The following is a 23945-nucleotide window of genomic DNA, read 5'->3' on the forward strand; positions in this document are numbered from 1 at the left end:
TTCTCCTCTCACATTGGAACAATAACACAGGGTTGCGAAATTAAATTTTAGTCCAAGGCTTCTAATATCGAAGGTTGATTCTGATTAATTTTTGTTTTCTGTTGAAGAATCTGAAGTCAGATTTTGTGAAAAAAATTTTATAATGATTTGAAGAAATGGCATATTTAGAGCTCCATTCATGCAATGTTAACACATTTAAATACTTAAATAAAGTATTCTTTGAAAATGTCTATACAGTAAACAAAATCAAACAGCACTATCTTGTTCATATTCACAATTTATTTAGGTTCAACTCATCCCAAGTCTCATGCAGACATTTCATTTTTCAATAACGCTTTCTCTTCATCTGGAAGTTCTGTCTTCGAGATTGTATTCAATGTTGCAGCTCCACATTGTCTCTTTTCACTTCATCCCACCTGCCTTTATAATTCTTTTCTATTAATCATCCTTAGCTATAATTAGTAATCATTTGTACCCAACAAACTTTTATTGTAAATGATTTCGTATGTTTTCATATCATTTATCTTAATGTTCTCTTTTTCCTTTCAAATTGTCACACAATTGGTTTTCATGATTATTCTTTATGAATTGATTAGTAGGCCGATCTATTCGAATCCTTATTTAGGGCGTTTTTTTTTATTAAAAATTAGTTTTGACTGCCTCCGTGGTCTGTTGGTCAGCATGCTGGCTTCCAGATCAGGACGTCCCGGGTTCGATTCCCGGGCTAGGCTCTCGGTGAATTTTTCTTGAAGAAGAGGAATTCCCTGGGTGTCTAGAGTCTGGAAATTTGTATGAATGTGAGTGTGATTGTGAGTGTGCCGGGTTAATATAAATTAACCAATCATCACAATATAAAAATACGTCAGGACTGTCGCTGGGCAGTAACCTGAACACACGTTTCAGCGTCACATTGTTGACAAGTAACTCCATCTGTTAGCACAATCATAAAACATCTAATAGATGCTATAGAGTTATCAACAACGAAAAAAAAAAATTAGTTTTCATGTCCTGATGAACCATTTCCCCGTGTTCTTCGCTGTAATTTCCAAGACAATCGGGGAAGAAGTCAAAATGGCTATGAAGGAAATGGATTTTAATGCTCATATTGCATCCTAAATTTTTCATGGCTGCCAACATATTTTCTGCAATGTTTTTGAAATCTGGGTGTTTCCTATTCATTCATTTTTCGATAGATTATATCGATTGCAGTATAAAATTACGCGCGAAATTTAAATATAATGCACTTAAAGAATTACATAAAACTGTGAGTGCTTGGCAAAAACGGATTCCATTTTTGCAGAAAGCATGAAAAATTCATTCAAAATGATCCTTCGACATGTAAAGCGCCAAAATTGGAAACCTGTGCAATCGCATATATAGGCGCAAAATGCGGTAATATAAGTCTCAGGCATGTCAAGGTCGTTGCCACTGGCGACCGGTGACACTGCACAGGAATAGGACCTGGTTACGTTTTGTGTTATGTGGACAGTATAGTAAAGGGCTGTCCTGAATTCCTCTTTTTCATTTAAAAAATCTCTCCTTTATTTCTTTATTGATGAAATCAGGTTTTATGTCAGGTACGAAAATGTGTAGACTATTTTTCAAATTAATGTCACTAAATTCACCTTTTGTTGATTTCTTAACACTTTCGTAACAGAAACCGAGAATCTATGAACGGGTTGTATCCCGAAGCTATTATTATGCTCTATTTCATAATCAGCCCTTAATACAATTTCAGGTGAACATTCCTTCGTGGCCTAAAAATAAATAAACAATTTTATCAAAACTAATAAACAGTATTTATTATTCGATTGAGAAGCTTTTATCATCCAGTCTGCTCTCGAAAAAGCTGAAAGTTAGACAGTTATATTACCGGTTGTTCTGTATAGTTATAAAATTTGGACTCTCACTTTGAGAGAGGAACAGAGGTTAAAAGTATTCGAGAATAAGATGCTTAGGAAAATGTTTGGGGCTAAGAGGGGTGAAGTTACAGGAGAATGAAGAACGTTATACAACACAGAACTGCATGCATTTTCACTTAACATAATTAGGAACATTGAATCCAGATGGGCAGGCATGTAGCACGTATGAGTGAATCTAGAAATGCGTATAGTGTGTTAGTTGAAAGACTTGAGGTGAAAGACCTTTGGGGAGGCCGAGACGTAGATGGGTTTGAGGGAGGTAGGATATGATAGTTGGGACTGGATTGACCTTGCTCAGGATAGGGACCGATGGCAGGTTTATGTGAGGGCGGCAATGAACCTCCGGGTTCCTTAAAAAGCCATTTGTAAGAAGGGAAGTAAGTAATAAACAGTATTAGAAAAAAAATATTTATTAAATGCATTACAAATTGACGCTAAGTCTTATTTATTTTATTACAATTTGAAAAGTTGACCCGAAATGATCGTATTTTAGGGAGGAATTCTAATACCATAATGGAATATCGTTTTTGGACGAAATTAGTGTTCAAAACGATAATTATAGTGCGAACTGGCAGTCCTGTCGTAGGGACAACTATTGTGATTGTGTAAGTTTTAATTCGACATACAGTAGTTTGGCAAATGAAATGTTATTAATTACTTTCCATGATCACATCTAATTTTTGTATGAGTTGAGTGAATTGCATGCTAGGTTTTCGCATTGTTGTAAAAATTGTTTATATTTTACTTCAATTATTTTGTTTTTATTTATATATGCAAAAAGTATATACACCTTAAGTAACTTCTTTTAAGATTGCATTACTGACGTAGACGGCAATGACGAAAATAATGTAGGTACTTTTGAAAATTATCTTTTTGTGAAAAAGACTTAGGAACTATTAATCTTAATCATTGCAAACATTCAGTAGAGACTTTTAAAAGTACCTGTAACCGAGTAAAGTTTCGTAAAAGACAGTATGCTTGCTTATAACCTTATTTAAATTTTAAAATACGAATCTGCTATTATTTGAAACTCTTAAATTACAAATATTGTTAACATAAATATTAGTTTAAGGTCAGATCATATAAAACTGCATAAATGACATTCACAGATTGCCGTGATATGAGAAAGAAATTTACATCAAACTTTACTACAAAGATCAGTAATTTTAAGAGATATTTGAAGGTCAACTAAAATCTTGAGCGATATACAAAATTGTGTGCTTCTCTCTTCATCGTTAATATAAGCATATCTTTTTATTCCAACTGAGGGGCTCTTCTCGAGTCTAAAGCCATTTCAGTTTTTCCTTGGTCTTGGCCCTGATAACATTATGCTGTAAGAAACTTAATAGTAATTTACTTTTCAGTGCCTTAATTCCCGTGAATTCCTTCGTTTCGACATTTTATTTGTGAGTGAATATTTATAAATGCATTAAAGAACAAAAACTTAAGCTTATGCGTGAAGAAGCTCGTTTAACCGTTCATTTACATGACCTCTAAAATTAGTATCAGCTCCAGCTGACATTGAAACGCTTCCCGCTTTCTGCAGCTATGCAGCTAACGTCATCACGAAATAGATTACATTTAGTTCTGCGAGTTTTTCGAGAGATGTCGCATCATGCTTGTTTAGCACAAGGTCACTAGATGTCTCTGACGAACAGCTGTCTCTGACTTATCGACGGACCTTGGTTTAGCATAGAGTCACTGTAGTTTCCATAAGGAGCCTGTACTTCGTCCCAATCTGCTTTCCTACTGACAAGCAGCGGCATGAATCTCTCCCAGTCTTTTTTTTTTAACATAGTACGAGTATTATATAATATTTTATTTTCAAACTATCAGGCTTGCCAAGCAATCCTTCGCCTTTTACAGAAGTTTACAGCACAAAGTCTATCCAGTTAAGAGATACATATTTGATCGATCGACCACCAGAAGCAGAGGATTTCTTATCGTGAAATTCAATAGCAAAGAAATATTTTAAAATATACTCAGTGATTTAAATCCTGCAAAAGAGGATTTCGATGCTTCGTGAGTGACTCAGGGATTTATCATGTGCAGTAACTGAACATGTTCATGTCTTCCATTACAATCTCATAGAAACTGCCCAAAATCTAATTCCAGTTTCTTGTAATGAAAAGTCGTCAACTGGTCGCATTTCGGCTGGAATTGTTTAATTCAACACAGCATACAAAACTTTTTTACTTGGCTGCCTATAGACAGGTTTTCACTGCAAACCTAGCATTCTCCAACCTTTCCTACTTTCTGCCTTTCTCTTAGTCTCCGCATATGATCCACATATCTTAATGTCATCTATCATCTGATGTCTTCTTCTGCCCCAAACTCTTTTCCCGTTCATCATTCCTTCCAGTGCATCCTTCAGTAGATAATTTTTTCTCAGTTAATGACCCAACCAATTCCTTTTTTCTCTTTCTGATCAGTTTCAGCATCATTCTTTCTTCCAACACAACTTCATTTCTTATTACCGTGGAAAGACTCATCATGCCATGTTTGCAGTTTTTCTTGGGAAGGATAAATGCTGTAGCTTCCCGCATACCACTCTCTCTTTCGCATTTTAATAGATCCCAGGGGACCCCAGCATTGAGGTGAGGAGAGTGGATTTGACTATTTGGGCCCTCTGGACTTCACCAGTATTCACCGCAAGGGTTAAATATCAGTTCTATCAGGGTTTTTGACCCGATCAGAGACCGGGAGATTTCATAATTATAGGTACAAATATCAGATGTGACTAAAGGACAATAAAACAAGGCAAAAAGTCCTAATAAACGTAGGTTCAGAAAATAACCGTTTCCAAGATAGTGACCATAGTGACGACATACCTAACTGAAAACACGTTATACATTTGCAACCTAATTTTTTTTTTACCTGGCGTACTTAATAGTCATGCATATCTCTGAGCTACATGACTTTTTGGATTATTTGACTCTTTGGGAAAGATAGCTGCTATGATACAAGCACAGTCTAGTATAAACAGTCACGAAGCTCAATACGAAGGGAATATGCATCCATACATAGTTGCTAAGCACTAGGATCGCTACTATCGCCTCATCATAGTACCGGCACAGTCTATTGTTCCTAGTACCCTCAACAACTCAAGCCTCGTGACTGTATATACTAGACTGTGGTACAAGCATGACGGAGCGCCGACCCACTTTCATTTGAACGATCGGGAATTGTTATACATTAGCTTTCACAACAGGTGTATCGGGCCTGGCTTACGAACACCGTGACCTCCCAGTTCCCCCGACTTCAATTCTCTCAACTTTTTGGGATATTTGAATTTTTTTGTGTATTCCAACCTTGTTGATAATGTTAAAGAACTCCGGGAACGTATTATCAGTGGTTGTCAATGCATTAGGACTCGCCTGGGATATATGAACGTGAGAAGAAATTGCTGATGCCTGCCTTATCATGAACTGTGGTCATATTGAACACATGTTATAACCAGGTAATGGTTTTTGAAATCCCGATGCTGAACGGTAAGGTGTACGCCAGTTGTAGGGAGGTCATTGAACTCATTGTTACGCGCCCTCCGTACGCCAAGGGACGTGACGTCTTGTCACTGTGTAGGGACCGAAAATCCGCTATCAGGTCACAATCTAGTATATACAGTCACGAAGCTCAATACGTAGGGAAAATTCATCCATAGATAGTTGCTAACCACTAGGATCGCTACTATCGCCTCATTACAGACAATGCGAAATAGTACCGGCACAGTCTATTGTTCCTAGTACCCTCAACAACTTAAGCTTCGTGACTGTGATCTGGTTATAACGCTCTCTTCAACCAGCGTACATCGGATGTTCTGTTACCCCAGAGAATCTGTACTGATGAGACACAATAAAAGTGTCTAGGTTTCTTACGAAGCAGAAGTACCACGTGAATAAGAAACACCATAACAAATCAATTCTGTTTTAATAAAATTGCTATTGTGTTGTAGACCGACGTTTAGACAAAATAATTTGCAACTTGTGACAAATTTAATGTGGCAGAGTACTCCGCTATTATCTCATGACAAGATATCGCATTCAGCTGATCCGAACAGGTCGCAGCAAGGAAGGGAAGTCTTGCACCTCGGCTTCTTGGTCACGACCTTGGTGCATTCATCATCTGCAACACAAGGACATGGGAAAGTGAAGTCATGAATAATTTCATCCTAACCTGTGTCCAATACAACTAGTCCTACACTGTGACTAAAGTGTTAATGTTTTCCCCTACAAACCCAAGGAACATGAATTCTGTTCCCTGTACGGAAGCGGAGATTTATCTCCCTTCCTTAGGAATTTGTCCTGTAACCTTCCTATTGTGTTTGCCGTGCATTTTCTTATGAAGTGATTAGTGATTACGCTTCATGCAATCCACATGATTAGAGAGTCAGACATTAAATTTGAGAATATCTGATGTTGGTTTGAAACATATTCAAGAGTAAAACTCCCAAACGACAATTTTACGAAACAGGGAATATAATAGATGTACGCCATATAATAATAATAATAATAATAATAATAATAATAATAATAATAATAATAATAATAATAACAATAATAGTAACAACCCCTGATTGAGGATGATTCGAAATTCTCATCTAAAAGAAGCATTGTACAGGGACATCATTTTATTTTTACTAACATTTTTAATATAAATTTACCTATATCCCTAGAGGGAAGAAAAGTAGTTCATCCATTGCACTTTTGAGTTTGATAATTTTCATTAGGTTTTTGTTTAATCAAAATACAATACAGAATTAACAGTGAGTGTTTTTACTCACGAAATGAGCTGTCCATGTGGACGTATTCATTATGCAGTGTATATTATACTACCTACAGCACATTAGCGTACAATATATAGAATGAAGTTAAATTGAAAAATAATCATAAGATGGATATTTAAACACATTTTTTAAAATGGTAGCCGTTCATTTCGATACAGGCTTCAGTTTTAATGTGCATATTATCGCACTATAGACTATTGTACCTAATTCCAATTACCAGTTTCGTCCTTCGTACTAGTAACTCATGTTGAAATGATTCTGTACCTACTCTATAAAAGAGTACCTTACGTACTGTAAATTAAATCTTCATTTCTGCCCGAACCGAAAAGATAAATTTACTCAGACATGCTATCTACTGTTCGTCCAAGTGGTTATGTCGTAGGGTCGTAGAAAGGGAGGAAATCACTTACTTAATTACTTAACGAGGCCCATTTTATTTAAGTTATTTTAAACATTTGTATAATATTACGTAGACGTCCAATTCCTAACAGAAATTAATGTTCTCAGAAAAGAGCTAAGACAGCCCAGCCACTAGCTGGCGAATAAAAGCTGGTGGGGGAAACCGGGATACGACGTAGGCAAATGGACGACAGTACCTGTGTGAAAATGATTCAATATTGAAAGCTCTTTCATCACTGGAAAATGCAAACATATTTTTGGAATGTACTGTTTACTGTGACCGTAAGGCTACTAAGACTGTATATGCGGTCTTGGATCTGTGTGGAGGACGGTTGAACTTCATTAGTAGAAGGGGTGGGAGTGAAGTACATTAAAAAACTCAGGTACAATAAAAATTGAAGTAAAAATAAAATGATATTCCTGCACGAGTAGATTAGAAAACATACCGATTAAAATACAGAGACCAGCAGTCCAAGTTCGTTGTTATATTATTATTATTATTATTATTATTATTATTATTATTATTATTATTATTATTATTATTATTATTCTTTAAGAAGAGAGTCAACCTTAGCGCTGCCCACCACTCTGGGTCTGACATAGCAGCGAGGTTTTCCCTCAACCAATTGAAGTAGAGTTGCTGGGTAACGTTCGACGTTGAACCTCGGACTCATTTCACCATCATAATTACATTTCCCCGCTTTCATCATCATCTACGTTTCTTTTCTATAATTCGGGCCTGTTCCGATGCAGATTCGGCTGCGAACCTCCACCGAACTTGGACCTCGTGGGTATGTGGTCATTCGTTGCTGGTGGCAGTGCTACGCACCGTGGGATCTCCGCTGGGCTCCTGGTAGCTTGTGGAACCGAGGATAAGAGATCGCGGTGAGGCCTACGCGGAAATGTAAAGGGATCATGTAGGCTGTAGAGGAGTTCGGAGACCTAGCGCAGGGGAATCTGGTAGCTCGAGGGACTTTGAGAATGCACACCTTTCTATGTCGGATAGTACAATGGGCCCACCTGACCGGCCTACATGCGAGGGAATTCGCAGTCCGTGCCTTCTCCTGAAGGGGGACTTTTAGATAGAACCCTAGCGCTATATCCATCTGAAAGAAATATTATGCTGTTCCCCAGCAAGCGCATTCTAAACCCACATCAGCTGTTTACGCTAGGGTTCGTTAGTACAGGCCTACAGGAGAAAACCAATTCGTCTCTAGACCAACCACTCATCCGCGTGTCGCCAGCCAGCTATTGGGGAATGGTATGAAATGATAATATAATGGAGATCGAAAGGAATGAGTTTATTACTCGTACTAACGTTGAGAAAGGTAAGAACCTAGAAAAACTCCAAATTGCGACTTTGTTCGCCACAAGTGTTATAGGCCATTCGTTATCTAATGAAACCTACCTTCTTCTACTTGTAACTAGGTAGCTCACTTAACTCCCACCATAAAGTTGGTATAAGCTACGGCGCAGACAAGCATTTGGTTTAACGAGATAACAAATGACCTCTACTGTGAATTTTTTCAGTGAGAAGTTCTACGTGCACCTGAGATTCGAACCCGAACCGCCCATATGACAGGCCGAATGTTTAGACCACTCAGCCACTACAGGGACCCCGAAACAGTATACATCAGTACCCCTACATTATCGAAATAGACTCGAAAAATCTTCGTCCAGAGGATTAGCCTTATCTGTACCTCCGCTTCCCTCTTTGCTTCTGGAGAAAGCTTCTTCGAGCAGCAAGATGGCCGATATAGCTAAACTGACGCCCGCTAAGATCATGTTCGTGGCGACCTCCAAAAATATTTCAGCCAAAATGCAAAGTATGGCCAATGTGTATGGCGCGGTCACCAGGTTGACGATCGTCTGAATGGGACCCGACACCACGTTCAGCAGCATCTCGACCATTATCCACAGGTTCACCGTCACTAGGGCCAGCACCTGGAGCACCGAGATCAGTGCCGAGCCCATTACTGCAAACAAAAACATGTTTTAAGAGTCAAGCAAATCAAATAACCTCGTTCTGCCTGTGGCTTTTCCGTGATTGCTTTACCTTAGGTCTTAGGTGAAATGATATATTCAAGCTTTAACTTCTTTCAGCTGTTGATAAAGATTTATTCAAGCTCTAACTTCTTTCAGCTGTTGGTAAAGATTTATTCAAGCTTTAACTTCTTTCAGCTGTTGGTAAAGATTTATTCAAGCCTTAACTTCTTTCAGCTGTTGGTAAAGATTTATTCAAGCTTTAACTTCTTTCAGTTGTTGGTAAAGATTTATTCAAGCCTTAACTTCTTTCAGTTGTTGGTAAAGATTTATTCAAGCCTTAACTTCTTTCAGCTGTTGGTAAAGACTTATTCAAGCTTTAACTTCTTTCAGTTGTTGGTAAAGATTTATTCAAGCTTTAACTTCTTTCAACTGTTGGTAAAGATTTATTCAAGCTATAACTTCTTTTAGCTGTTGGTAAAGATTTATTCAAGCCTTAACTTCTTTCAGCTGTTGGTAAAGATTTATTCAAGCTTTAACTTCTTTCAGCTGTTGGTTCCTTGATCTTACTCCCAGGTTTCTACGGCCTTGAATGAGTTCACTACCAATAAAATGACAGTGTGCTTGAACCAATTTCTGTATATTTAGTTAACTATATAAAAAATTGAACAAATGATGCTGTGACTATGCTCTAGAGATAAAAGGTTTTTCGAAAATATTGGTTAACGGGTTATTTTAAAGCCAATTTAATTTGAAGGAGGTTAAGCGATAAAAAAATAACCGGTTTTGAAGACGGAAAATTAGTCAGGAAAACAGAATGAAACATTATTGCCAAGAGACAGCAATGAAACCAGTTAACAATTTACATTTAACTGTGAACTAACCAGAAGATAGTTTAAAAAAGTCATTAGATGCTGAAAAGATGTCCCTAAACAAAATAGGCTACAGCAAATAATAAGAGGTTATGCAATAGCAGTAGGCCTAAGCCTATATATGACTTAGTTAAGTACTTCACTCACATTAGGGTTAGAGATAAGGTAAATAAAAATAAAATACAATTACATAATTATTCCAACAGGCAATTTATTTTCCTATACCAATAAATATTTGTCGTAATTCATTGCCGTTTGCAGTGCTCCAAAACCCTCACATTTATATAATTCAATCAGAGGAAGTCAGCAATTAAGATAGACACAGATTTTTGACATTTTAATCGAAGTCAAATCTCATTTTTCCATCTACGATTATGCTGCAATAAGTAAAGTAGTAATTCATAACCCATCTAGAAATTGCCCACGAGACAATTGGGTTAGAAGGTTGATTATTGATTACATAGAGTAAAAATAGAAAGAAACTAAGCTTGATTGACATTTGATATACCTCTAAAAATATTTGATTTAGTAGGCCTAAGTTATTTAAAAAATAGCCTGTAGTTCGATTATTAATGAAAATAAACGGTTATCAGATTAAACCGGCAAGCAAAAATAACCTTTAATTAACCGGTTAACCTTATGGAAATAACGGATTATCAGGTTAAATCAGTAAGCAAAAATAACCGGTAATTAATCAGTTAACCTTATGAAAATAACTTATTATCAGGTTAAACCAGTAAGCAAAAATAACCGATAATTAATCGGTTAACCTTATGAAAATAAACGATTATAAGGTTAAACCAGTAAGCAAAAATAACCTGTAATTAACCGGTTAACCTTAAGAAAATAACCGATTATAAGGTTAAACCAGTAACCAAAAACAGCCTGTAATTAACCGGTTAACCTTAAGAAAATAACCGATTATCAGGTTAAACCAGTCAGCAAAAGTAACAGATAATTAATCGGTTAACCATCTGAAAATAACCGATTATCAGGTTAAACTAATAAGCAAAAATAACCGGTAATTAAACGGTTAACCTTATGAAAATAACCAATTATCAGGTTAAACCAGTAAGCAAAAATAACCGGTAATTAACCGGTTAACCTTATTAAAATAACCGCTTATCAGGTTAAACTAGTAAGCAAAAATAACTGGTAATTAACCGGTTAACCTTATGAAAATAACCGATTATCAGGTTAAACCAATAAGCAAAAATAACCGGTAATTAACCGGTTAAACTTATGAAAGTAGCTGATTATCAGGTGAAATAGTAAGCAAAAATAACAGGTAATTAACCGGTTAACCTTATGAAAATAATCGATTATCAGGTTAAACCGGTAAGGAAAAATAACTGGTAATTAACCGGTTAATCTAATGAAAATAACCGATTATCAGGTTAAACCAGTAAGAAAAAATAACCGGTAATTAACCGGTTAACCTTATGAAAATAACCGATTATCAGGTGAAACCAGTAAGCAAAAATAACCGGTAATTAACCGGTTAACCTTATTAAAGTAACCGATTATCAGGTGAAACCAGTAAGCAAACATAACCGGTAATTAACCGGTTAACCTTATGAAAATAACCGATTATCAGGTTAAACCAGTAAGCAAAAATAACTGGTAATTAACCTGTTAACTTTATGAAAATAACCGATTATCAGGTTAAACCAGTAAGCAAATATAACCGGTAATTAACCGGTTAACCTTATTAAAATAACCGATTATCAGGTTAAACCAGTAAGCAAAAATAACTGGTAATTAACCGGTTAACCTTATGAAAATAACCGATTATCAGGTGAAACCAGTAAGCAAACATAACTGGTAATTAACCGGTTAACCTTATGAAAATAACCGATTATCAGGTTAAACCAGTAAGCAAATATAACCGGTAATTAACCGGTTAGCCTTATGAATATAACCGATTATCAGGTTAAACCAGTAAGCAAACATAACCGGTAATTAACCGGTTAGCCTTATGAAAATAACCGATTATCAGGCTAAACCAGTAAGCAAACGTAACTGGTAATTAACTGGTTAACCTTATGAAAATAACCGATTATCAGGTTAAACCAGTAAGCAAACATAACCGGTAATTAACCGGTTAACCTTATGAAAATAATCGATTATCAGGTTAAACCAGTAAGCAAAAATAACTGGTAATTAACCGGTTAATCTTATGAAAATAACCGATTATCAGGTTAAACCAGTAAGCAAATATAACCGGTAATTAACCGGTTAGCCTTATGAAAATAACCGATTATCAGGTTAAACCAGTAAGCAAACATAACCGGTAATTAACCGGTTAGCCTTATGAAAATAACCGATTATCAGGCTAAACCAGTAAGCAAACGTAACTGGTAATTAACCGGTTAACCTTATGAAAATAACCGATTATCAGGTTAAACCAGTAAGCAAACATAACCGGTAATTAACCGGTTAACCTTATGAAAATAATCGATTATCAGGTTAAACCAGTAAGCAAAAATAACTGGTAATTAACCGGTTAATCTTATGAAAATAACCGATTATCAGGTTAAACCAGTAAGAAAAAATAACCGGTAATTAACCGGTAACTTTATAAAAATAACCGATTATCAGGTGAAACCAGTAAGCAAAAATAACCGGTAATTAATCGGTTAACCTTATGAAAATAACCGATTATCAGGCTAAACCAGTAAGCAAACATAACCGGTAATTAACCGGTTAACCTTATGAAAATAACCGATTATCAGGTTAAACCAGTAAGCAAACATAACCGGTAATTAACCGGTTAACCTTATGAAAATAATCGATTATCAGGTTAAACCAGTAAGCAAAAATAACTGGTAATTAACCGGTTAACCTTATGAAAATAACCGATTATCAGGTTAAACCAGTAAGCAAAAGTAACCGGTAATTAACCGGTTAACCTTATGAAAATAACCGTTTATCAGGTTGAACCAGTAAGCAAAAAAACTGGTAATTAACCGGTTAACCTTATTAAAGTAACCGATTATCAGATGAAACCAGTAAGGAAACATAACCGGTAATTAACCGGTTAACCTTATGAAAATAACCGATTATCAGGTTAAACCAGTAAGCAAAAATAACTGGTAATTAATCGGTTAACCTTATGAAAGCAATCGGTTATCAAAATAACTGGTTATTTATTCCCATATCTACTTTGCTCCAATAAGTGGAAGATAACTCAAGTATAGCGATTGGATAGACTCTCTATAATATTATGGATGGTAGTATAATGTCACGCAAATCGGGTTTATTTTTCATAGTACGAAATGAAGCGTTAAAGACCTTTGGGGAGGCCGAGACGTAGATGGGAGAATATTGTTAAAATTGATTTGAGGGAGGTGGGATATGATTGTAGAGACTGGATTAATCTTTCTCAGGATAGGGACCGATGTCGGGCTTATGTGAGGTCGGCAATGAACCGCCGGGTTCCTTAAAAGTTATAAGTAAGTAAGTTGAAAAGTGCATTTTATTCAGCTATAGTTTATTCTTGTTCATTCTAAATAAAGCAAAGACATGGTAGGCTATATAAAAGACGTTGGGAATAAACGAAGAGAACTGAAAACGTCAACGCAATCGGACTTAAGGGAAGGAATAGGTGAAATTACTAAATCTTACAGTTTTCATTTTTTTTTCTCAAAGACCAAGGACACTAGAATAAAATTATGTGACACGTTTCCTTATTAAGATGAAATAAAAGGCAGGAATTTTTTCAACGTTATTTTCTTTAATTTTCGACGTGTGGCACCATTTAATTAATTAATTAATATATAAATGGTTCCACACGTCGAAAATTAAAGAAAATCACGTTGAAAAAAATTCCTGTCATTTATTTCATCTTAATAAGAAAACATGTCACATAATTTTATTCTAGTGTCCTTGGTCTTTGAGAAAAAAAATGAAAACTGTAAGATTTAGAAATTTCACCTATTCCTTCCCTTAATTTTCATAATTAGAAATGAAGAATAGACATGATAGCAAAATTCATTTAAAGTCATTGAAGTAATAAAAGTCATTGAAACTAGATAATCTTAAATGCTGCTTGCAAATACGAATAAAACGAAATCATATTTTATAAAGTTCCGGAATTAAAAGAAGTAACAACCCTTCACTGAAACTGAAAAGTTGAAAATAGCACTGAAATCAGTTACAGAATATTCTTTCAAATTCGAAATGAGGTGAAGAAATGTTATAGGCTATAAAATGACTTTCTAGTAAAGGAAGTAACAAAATGTCACTAAAGTCAGTTTGCTTACATTGCTTGAAATTGCACTTAAACTAGACATTGGAACTAGGACTTTGAAAAACTGCAAACGCCACACACAAGTTCTTGGAAATATTGCATAAATCGCATACTTCGATCATGAAGAGTCACTGAATCATAAGAATTTATCTGGAAATCGACTGAAATGAGAGAAGTTACGAAATGTCACAGAAAGCAAACGCACGATTTCGAAACATCACCGTCAACACGCAAACATTTATTTATCGTTACAAATTACGCACTGTCACATGTTAAAGAATGTATGTTTGTCATCTGTATAATCAGACGTTATTTTGACACCTCATCGCAAGTCACCATGTATGATGAAACACTACTAACGTCTATACACATCAGTGAATTATTTCGAAATGTTTCGTTAGTTTCTTAGTTCATGGATTTCGAAATTAGGTACATATCGGAGGGATATTTTGTGATTTAGCTAAAGCATTTGAGTGTGTAGATCACAATATATTTATAGAGAAAATAAAATTTTATGGCACTAAAAGTGAGACATTATGTTGGTTTACGTCTCGCTTGTAAAATTGGAAACAAAAAGTGGAATAAACATACTAGATAGGAACAGAGTTATTCAGAATTTGTAAATATTAAACATGGAGTTCCTCAGAAGACAATGTTAGGTTCATTGTTGCTTTATAGTTTATATTAATGTTTTAACCTCAACCATAAATAATTTATCTCAGATATTGTAGATGATGCAAGTGTGATTATTTCAAGGAAACAATGATCACTTTATAAACACTTCTAATACATTTATAAATCTATTAAACGAATGGTTTAGTGCAAATAAACTAGCACTCAATGTCGATAAACTGGTGTAATTTAGTACTCATAATAGTGATCGGTTTTCCTACAGTTACATTAAATGAAACTGATCTCAAAGCATCTGTAAGCACAAAGCTTCTTGGTTTAACATTACAGTAGATAGCCTAAGTACTTCAACTGGAAAACACATATATTGACTACATTACTCCTAAATTGAGCTTTATCTGTTATCCATTAAGATCATTATCTTTTACTGGCGATATAAATACGCTTAAAATGATATACTTTGCATATTTTCATTCAGTAATGAAGGATTAATATTCTGGAGTAAATCATCTGAAGCTAAGCATGTTTTTGTTTTATAAAATAAAGACCTAAGTATAATGAAAGGAGTGTACATAAGGATATCTTGTAAAAAGATTTTCCAAACTGATCAATACAGTATTAAGCTTTACCTCGTGACTACATTCTCACTCTGATGATATTTTGTATTCAAAACTATTACTATTATTACGTGAACAACTACTTTGTGAATCTAATAGTGTATCTCATATGTGGCTCATAATATTAAACCCATAATTATTTTCAAGAAAATTTTTCATTTCTTTTGTAATTATAGCTAGGAAGTTCGTATCGTAATCCCGATGTTGAACTTGGACTGTAAAGCAACCGAAGCATAGCAGCACGAGACGTCAACATTTAACGAAAAATAATCTGGAAAAAATAAACATGCTACGCACTCCTGTTTGCATGATTATTTAATAACAGATGAGTTTACTTTTTTAGAATCACGCATAATATTAACATTACGTAAATAATACAATAATAATAGAATATCTCACTTTGTTCAGAATCTAAATATGAATATAAAATAACAATATTCTTCAAACTATTCACGACTCTACACAGCTCCACAGAATGCCACTATGCGTTGTTTATGTGAACATACCATCTGTAGCGAGCGGGAGCAGGGCGAGGCGCGGATGACATCTATACGACTCGTTGTACTCAACTGAAATCTACGAACTTCCTACCTGAGGTTGTTAGAATAATTCTTGTAGACATTTTCGAGAGAAAAAAGTACTTCGTGCCACATAACTTACAAATTTTCACTACTGTACCATAATATAGATAAAATTAATCAATCCAATCAATCCTTCCATGCAATCCATCCATCCATCCATCCATCCATCCATTCGTCCATCCACTCATACATGCAACCATGCTTCCATCTAATCTTCTATCTGTTCCCTCAATCACTCATACGTCCTCCTTTTGACTTCCTCTCAGAACAAAATTGTTGGAGCTACGACTGTGATACATAATTGACGTTAAATGTCTTGTTTCAGTGAATATTGATACTATATTCTGAACCACACGCAAGTAAATTATCGGTTTATTGTGTCGTATGGTTATTTAACGACGCTATATCAACTACTCGATGTTCTGTAAAGAATTTTAGATAAGGGCGCAAATAGCCATAGATGCTGACGCGCCCTTTTTAAACCCCACTAACTAACTAACTAACTAACTAACTAACTAACTAACTAACTAACTAACTAACTAACTAACTAACTAACTAACTAACTAACTAACTAACTAACTCAACTACTCGGTTACCTAGAGTCGTGGAATTGCTGATAGATGGTATTTTGGCGAGATAATTCCCAGAATTACTAAAGACACTTGTGATGAGAATGACGTTGAATATTAAGTTCGGGTACACCACTATACACCACTTCTCAACCACGAAGGTTGTGATAGCGATACACTGATGTTTGTGTAATGGTTAGGGAGGGTTTAGCTAAGTTACATGTCGAGGTCTGTGCCACATAGCCTCGAAGTCATCCCAGTGATTTAACTTTCACCAGAATGACTATGAATTATGGAACAATTAGCCTATGGAATTATAGTATGGTACATCAGAGTGACCAGATAAAACCTTCTCCGATAGTGTTTGTTCGCGAAAAATTGCACGTGAGCTCTCCGGGATTTGAATTCGAATATTCAGCGTGGAAATTCTACTTTATAGCCGTTTAGCTGTACTTTTAATTTTATCTATAGAGCGTGGGCATATATTAAAAAGTTAATTTAACAGAAATTTTTAAGTATGTACAAGCTTGTGAAGATGAGTAATATAGCTACCTAAAATTCATTAATAAGTATCAAAAGAGTGTACTTACAGCGTTTCAGAGCGAGATAGATTTTTTTGGACACGGGATCTTCCCTGACTAGAGCGAAGGCTCGGGAAGATTCTTGGTTCTCCTGTGTAGCATTCATCTCACTGACACTAACGTTGCATTGAATTGTGACAGGAGTATAAAATAAAGAATTTCGTTCCACTTTTACCAGATTTCATAAGCCTAATTCCAAAGAAATTACGTTGCTTAGCATTTTCAAACTCTTCAGTTGTTTGCAACACTCTGTTGCCTATTATTATTAAACCGAGATATTGTTATGGCACTATCATGAGCAAAACAATTTGTCCATGACTCCTTGACTTCTTTTAGTATTTTCTGCATGCAAACAATGAATCTTAAATACTTATGGCGTGAAATTTCTTAACCGGATATAGTTAAATTTTGTACCAATATAATATTAAATTAACTTCGAAAGTCTACCCTATTGGGACAAAGCTCAAGAGTACGTCATCATCGTTTGTTTTAAATCTACAGTGCGCAAAAATGCTTAAGACTTTTCCTTTTTTACATAACTTTGTACCTAGTGTTGAATTTTATTCCGAATTTAATGAACTTACTGTCAAATACGCGCACTGAAATAATTGTCACAAAGTTGATTGTGCAGTTTGTGAAATTTTTCTGGAGAATGGCTCCCAGTGTAATGTTTGAAGTTGACTTAATGTTTGTTTGAGTGGTTTATTTATAAATTTAGTAAAACTTGCCCCTGCCATTTAGTATTATTGCTTTCGAGACTTGCGGGTTGTTGCGCGTACGATATTAATCAATATCGCTTATGCTTACTTGGAAATCGATAGTTGCAATAACATAATGAATAGCAGTACTTTAATGTAATGTAATGAGCGTATTATAGTATGGTCGAATAAAAATATATTTACGAATAAGATACAGTCATGTCCAACATCAAACAGGGTGTAAGTTGAAATTCGCTTTTTATTAAATTTATAACAATTCTCGTAATTCTAAATATAAGCGACTCTCATTTAATAGTCTGTTAAATATAGTTATCGATGCGCTTACTTAGACCTATTTGAAATGAATTTTTTTCTTAATGTGTGTAGTCTATTACATTTCATTCTCGAATATTATTACAGATGTTTGCCTTGAATAGGTTTAGATTAGATTGCAATTATTTTTGTGTACGCAATTGTGTCAAGTTGCATGTTAGTAAATTAGTGAATACATCAGCTGATAAAGTTCATGAAAAATTAGGTATGTAAAACAGTGTTTTCCTTCCTTTAGCTATACTGTCAATAAATTTATTAGTGAAAAAATACAGTTCTTTCTCAAGACCAAAATTAATTATTTTTATTATAACGAAGTATATCTTTGAACTATGACAACATAAACAGCTCTAAGTAAACTAATGCCCAATTCAAAATTACTTATTTGTAACAAACCTTGTAAATGTAAATGAAACAACTCTCTTTTATTGTTCTGTTAAGTATAGGTTTCAATGCGCTTATTTATCTGTATAAAACTTTTTTTTTTTTGTATGTTACTTTCCCTTCTCCAGCATTACTAGCCTATAGATTGCCTATCTTGAATACTTTTGGATTATATACATGCATAAATGTTCTACCCATGAGCAGGTCTTTCACTGTAAACCCAGCATTCTCCATTCTTTCCTATTTTCTGCCTTCCTCTTAGTCTCCGCATATGATCCACATATTTTAATGTCGTCTGTCATCTGATATCTTCTTCTGCCCCGAACTCTTCTCCCGTTTACCATTCCTTCCAGTGCATCGTTCATTAGGCAGTTTCTTCTCAGCCAGTGACGAGTGACCCAATGAATTCCTTTTTCTCTTTCTGATCAGTTTCACCATTATTCTTTCTTCACCCATTCTTTTCAACACAACTTCATTTCTTATTGTGTCTGTCTACTTCACACGCTCCATTCTTCTCCATATCACTTTTGGATTAGATTGCACTTATTTTAATTCATACAATATTGTGTTAATTTTTATATTTGTATATCAATGAATGTATCAGCTTCAGCACATAAATAAAAAAACTCAGTAATCGTGTTAACTGCTTCTGCAAACGTGCTGATCTCACGACACCTTTCATTTCCTCATATACTATTGCTTTGCATCATCTTTTACAGTTTCCAGTAATACCGAAGTCCCTATCACATGGCACGTACAGTAGCCGTTACTATTCACAAGAAACTTCACATTGTTTGAATTAAGCCCTGGAAACCAAAAAGAGGACAAACATTAAAATTCGCGGTTCTTAATCTAGTCATTACAGTTACGTTTTCTAATGGCGGGAACTTGACTCAGGATATGATAATTAATGGAGGAATTATGGAATATCGTGATAATTAATGGAGGAATTATGGAATATCGGTACGAGAGTACCCCGCGAAAACCTGCCACCAAGCATTATCTTTATCTACCACAAATTCCAGTTAGGTCCTTTAGGACTGGAGCTAGCGTTACCAGTGTGGAAAGCGGTTGCTTTAATAGGCGTTCGGCAGAAGATGTGCCCATTGCAATTTTCATTAGGGACCGTATTCTGTCCCAGGGCGTACGGACATAAGGTTAGTCTATATTGGCGTGACGACATCTTTGGTGCGTGGCACAGGTACTATCAGAAAACATTTGCATTTTGTTTGTGCTGCAGTTGACGTTCTATTCATGATTCAAAAATAGACATCGAAGACTGTTGAAAATACATTCTGTGTTAAAGATTGATGCTGTGACCTTTCCTACGAATTAAATTATTTGTTCGTTTATTTATTTGATTTATTTTTACTTGTACTGGCAGAGTTAAGGCCATAAGGCCTTCTCTTCCACTCAACCAGTTTAACAATACATAGCAAATAAATAACATGAATACAGAAAACAGTGGAATAATAATAGTAATGATGATGATGATGATAATAATAATAATAATAATAATAATAATAATAATAATAATAATAATAATAATAATAATAATAAGAGCAAAATGTGCATGTTGCACTGTTGTTGTTGTTGTTGTATAGTCAACTGTCCGAAGACAGATCTGAATCCCACAACTGGCAACTAGGCCAGGAGATAATGAGGTAGGGTGGCCAGTTCCTTCCCCCCTCCATCGCATATATCGCCTATCATCTACATTTTACACTAATCAGACTTCAGTAGCATACATACAAATTTGTTTTTCTTCTGACACATATCGTCAAGTGAGATGTACTGCCTGATAACAGATGTACATATCAGCCAGAACCTCAATCAGAGGATACAATCGACTTTTGAAAGTAATCAATGTCTGATATCCTTTACACTATGTAGGCCTACACTAAAATACGCTATTTTCACTATTTATACTATCATAAAAGGGCGAAAATAGCCATAGTAGCTGACGCGCCCTTTTTAAACTCCACTAACTAACTACTATCATAAAGAATGAAGGCTTACTACGATCAGACTTTATTTACACTATTTAACAAAATCTAAAAAATAAGTAGGCTTTAGTATAATGAAATAAAATTTCTTGGAGTACAATATACAAGACTGTATATAATAGTGTAAATAATGTTTGATCAATGTAGGCCTAAATTCTTTATTATAAGGTAACTAGTAAAAATAGCATATTTCAGTGTGCATAATGTAAGTAATTTAAATTGTAAATATTAGTATAATAGTTAAAGTGGTCCATATTTTGTTATGCCTCACTTCACGAAACAAGAGTCGCGTGAGCGTCAATCAGATAGGCCTACTTAGCTTGCTAGACGTAAGCGCGTCGTTCACTTAAAACTCCAATAATACTTAACCTTGTAGCCTCCTGGCATAAAGTACGGCTCCTAGTTATATATGTATAACGATGGATGGATGTGGATGGATATCACAAGATTCATTGCACCACGTCCTCTTGTAGATGGGTAATAGTTAAGTATATTCGCCATGAATTATCAGTTGCATGGATTGGGCATATCAAAATATAAAATAAGACTTTGTCCAGCTATTTTGTTTTATGAATGATAGGGAATGAATACCTTGTGAAAAGATGGCAGCGAGAACAAGAAAACCTGTACTGACACCGTTTTTCACACCAAATCTACTTGTTCGGTTATGAACTCGAACTTCCATCCTGGAAAACCGACTTTCTCACCCTTAACAGTGCGTATTGCATGGGTATACGGATTAATGAATTTATGGATGAATGGAATTAATTGAGAAGATATTCTGATAATCTATGCAAGTGTCAAGAATAAAAACTGGGATTTTCCATTGGAACGCATTTGTATGCCACCGTCATGCGTCAGTAACACAGTGAATGGCATAAGAGCCTGAGAAATTGATTGTAACTTCTACGAAGCTCACAAGATGGTGCTGGCATTATGTTACGTGGTTACGAACAGAGTCCGTGATCACGAGAAATTTTCCCGGTAGATGACAGAGGTGTTACTCTCCGCACCAAAGACGTTATAATAGTATAAAATAGTGTTACTCTCCGCACCTGGTTTATTTTCGCTCATAAGAAAGTTCTATCCAGTGTTGCCAATTGAACGGATTTTCTGGCGGAAAGTACGATTTACATCGTCTTTTGACCCTTTTAGCTGCTGTCATTTTTAATTTTTTAATTTTTGGGGGATTTTACTTTTTCTTTGAACACCGCTGCAGATGATGTGGATGAATTATTATTTTAATCAAAATTGGTAAGATGTGTTAAAATTTGCTTTTTATTTGTATATACCCAGTAGACATATTGAGTGGGTCTTATTATTTTTTTTATTTTGAAGGATTCTGACAGATTTCCAGGTGTTAGACTGACGGGGGATACAATTTATGTGTTGGCAACACTGGTTCTGTCAGGAAATTAATCCACGTGACAATCGGTGAATGATACCCCTATTCGAGGAACGAGAGTATAACTAAATTAAATTCAGATTCAAAATTCGTAACCTTCTGGTCACTGGTCACAGAAATTTGGATTGATTCTAAACCCTGAAAATTCACAGGCTATTTTCCTGTGGAATCAGCGACTTCTATCGAAATTAAAAAAAAAAAAATCTGTTCTTCCCGCTGTAGTTGTAAATAACACTGAAATCTCGTTAGAGCAAGAATAAAAAATCTGGGACTTCATATAGTTATAGATGAACACTTAAACTAGACCACACTGACTAAACATGTAGGCCTATGCAACAGACTATTTTATATACTGCACTCCGACGAATAAAAAATTTTCTTCCTTCTAAATTAAAAAAAAAAATCTTAATCCAGACACTTATCATGCCACAGTTCGACTACTGCGACGTTCTATTAAATGATCTCATCTATGACATGATCCATAAATTACAGCGTGTCTATAATGTATGCGTTCGGTTTATATGTAATATCCGTCTCTATGATCATATCTCACTGCCTTTCAATGAATTGTCTTGGTTCCGGCTGGCTGACAGACGCAGTTTGCATTCTCTTTCTCTTTTCTATCGGATTTTGCATACATCAACCCCTGAATACCTTGCATCACGATTCCATAATCGATCCACATATCATAATCTGTACACCCTGTCACAACACGACACACTATTGTCAGTCCCTGTACAGAGAACAGCCGCATATTCTTCATCATTCACATGTAATTCATTGTCTACAGATGTTAGAGGATGCCCGACATTAAACACTTTCAAATCCAAAGTGAACCATCTTATTTTACATCGCACAGTGTAATAGCTATAATTTATAATTGTAACTAGTTTACAAAGTAATGAAATCATTTAATTTGTCGCCTAATTTAAGTAGGTATTTAACTCCCATATTCTTCTGGCTTTTACATATTTTCCTCCTTCGATTTTGTCTTAAATATTTTTTTTGTGTTAACATTATATTATTAGCCTAATACAGTATGTATTTCCTTTTCATCCTCTAGTTGAGTGGAAAAGCATGCCTTACGTCCTTACCTGATCCAGAATAAATATACCATTATTATTATTATTATTATTATTATTATTATTATTATTATTATTACTACTACTACTACTACTACTACTACTACTACTACTACTACTACTACTACTACTCTTATTATTCGTATTCTACTATTCCTTTATAGCAGGTAGTTACGTTATCCTAGTCATTGTATTATATTATAATGGACTTTAAATTTATGTCTAAGAATAAAACGTTGTACTATATGTTTGCTTGATTTGTATTTATTTCGAGCATTTGACAAGTCATTGACTCTCCTTGACTGATTTTAGTTTAATACCCGGTTAAAATTTTTTCGTCTCGTAATTAGTGCATCGCCAAGTTCGCTACAGATCTATGGCTCTGGACCAGCGAGATTACTACAATGTGTTACCACACTTCATCATTGGCCTCATCAAAAACATTAATCTTTTATATGGAAGGTCTGCTATATAAGCACAATTTACTCAACCGATGGAAAATGCGTTTATGATTTTTTCCACATAACAATTCATCATCCCGACTGAGATTCGAACCGGCGTACCTATGGCCCAGAATCAATCCTGGTAATCATTAGGCGACAGAAGATTCCTCTATAGACCTACCATATTTTTGATAATGGGAAATGCTTGTCTAGTAACGTTAGGAATACTACTGTAATTGACATACATTAATATGGAAATCTTACATTTCTCGGAATTATAAATTATTATAGTGGACTCGCATGTGTATTATATTACAACAGAATTATGAAATAAATACACCCGACCATCTAGGAAACATGAGATAGACATTAATAATATCTTAGTAATTCTTTTTTTAATTTTCGGGA

The 23945-nt window shown here is 35.1% G+C and overlaps 1 protein-coding gene across 1 annotated transcript; it reads right to left on the reverse strand.

Annotated features, from left to right (window-relative positions):
* Positions 1–5869: 5869 nt before the first annotated feature.
* On the reverse strand, positions 5870–17295 carry LOC138700425 (uncharacterized). The gene is made up of 3 exons (XM_069827042.1): positions 17199–17295; positions 8805–9080; positions 5870–6044 (listed from the first exon to the last, which is right to left on the reverse strand). The coding sequence occupies exons 1-3, from the start codon at positions 17293–17295 to the stop codon at positions 5944–5946; spliced, it is 474 nt and encodes a 157-aa protein (XP_069683143.1). The 3' UTR covers positions 5870–5943.
* Between the last annotated feature and the right edge of the window lie 6650 nt (positions 17296–23945).

This window comes from Periplaneta americana, chromosome 5, assembly GCF_040183065.1.
Source record: "Periplaneta americana isolate PAMFEO1 chromosome 5, P.americana_PAMFEO1_priV1, whole genome shotgun sequence".
NCBI classification, from domain to species: domain Eukaryota; kingdom Metazoa; phylum Arthropoda; class Insecta; order Blattodea; family Blattidae; genus Periplaneta; species Periplaneta americana.

Coding starts and splice junctions, on each gene's coding strand:
- LOC138700425 (XM_069827042.1), bottom strand. CDS start 17,295: ATGAATGCTACACAGGAGAACCAAGAATCTTCCCGAGCCTTCGCTCTA. Junction 9,081..17,198: donor CTATCTCGCTCTGAAACGCT/GTAAGTACACTC, acceptor TTTTGTTTGCAG/TAATGGGCTCGGCACTGATC. Junction 6,045..8,804: donor AAGCAAAGAGGGAAGCGGAG/GTACAGATAAGG, acceptor CTTGTGTTGCAG/ATGATGAATGCACCAAGGTC.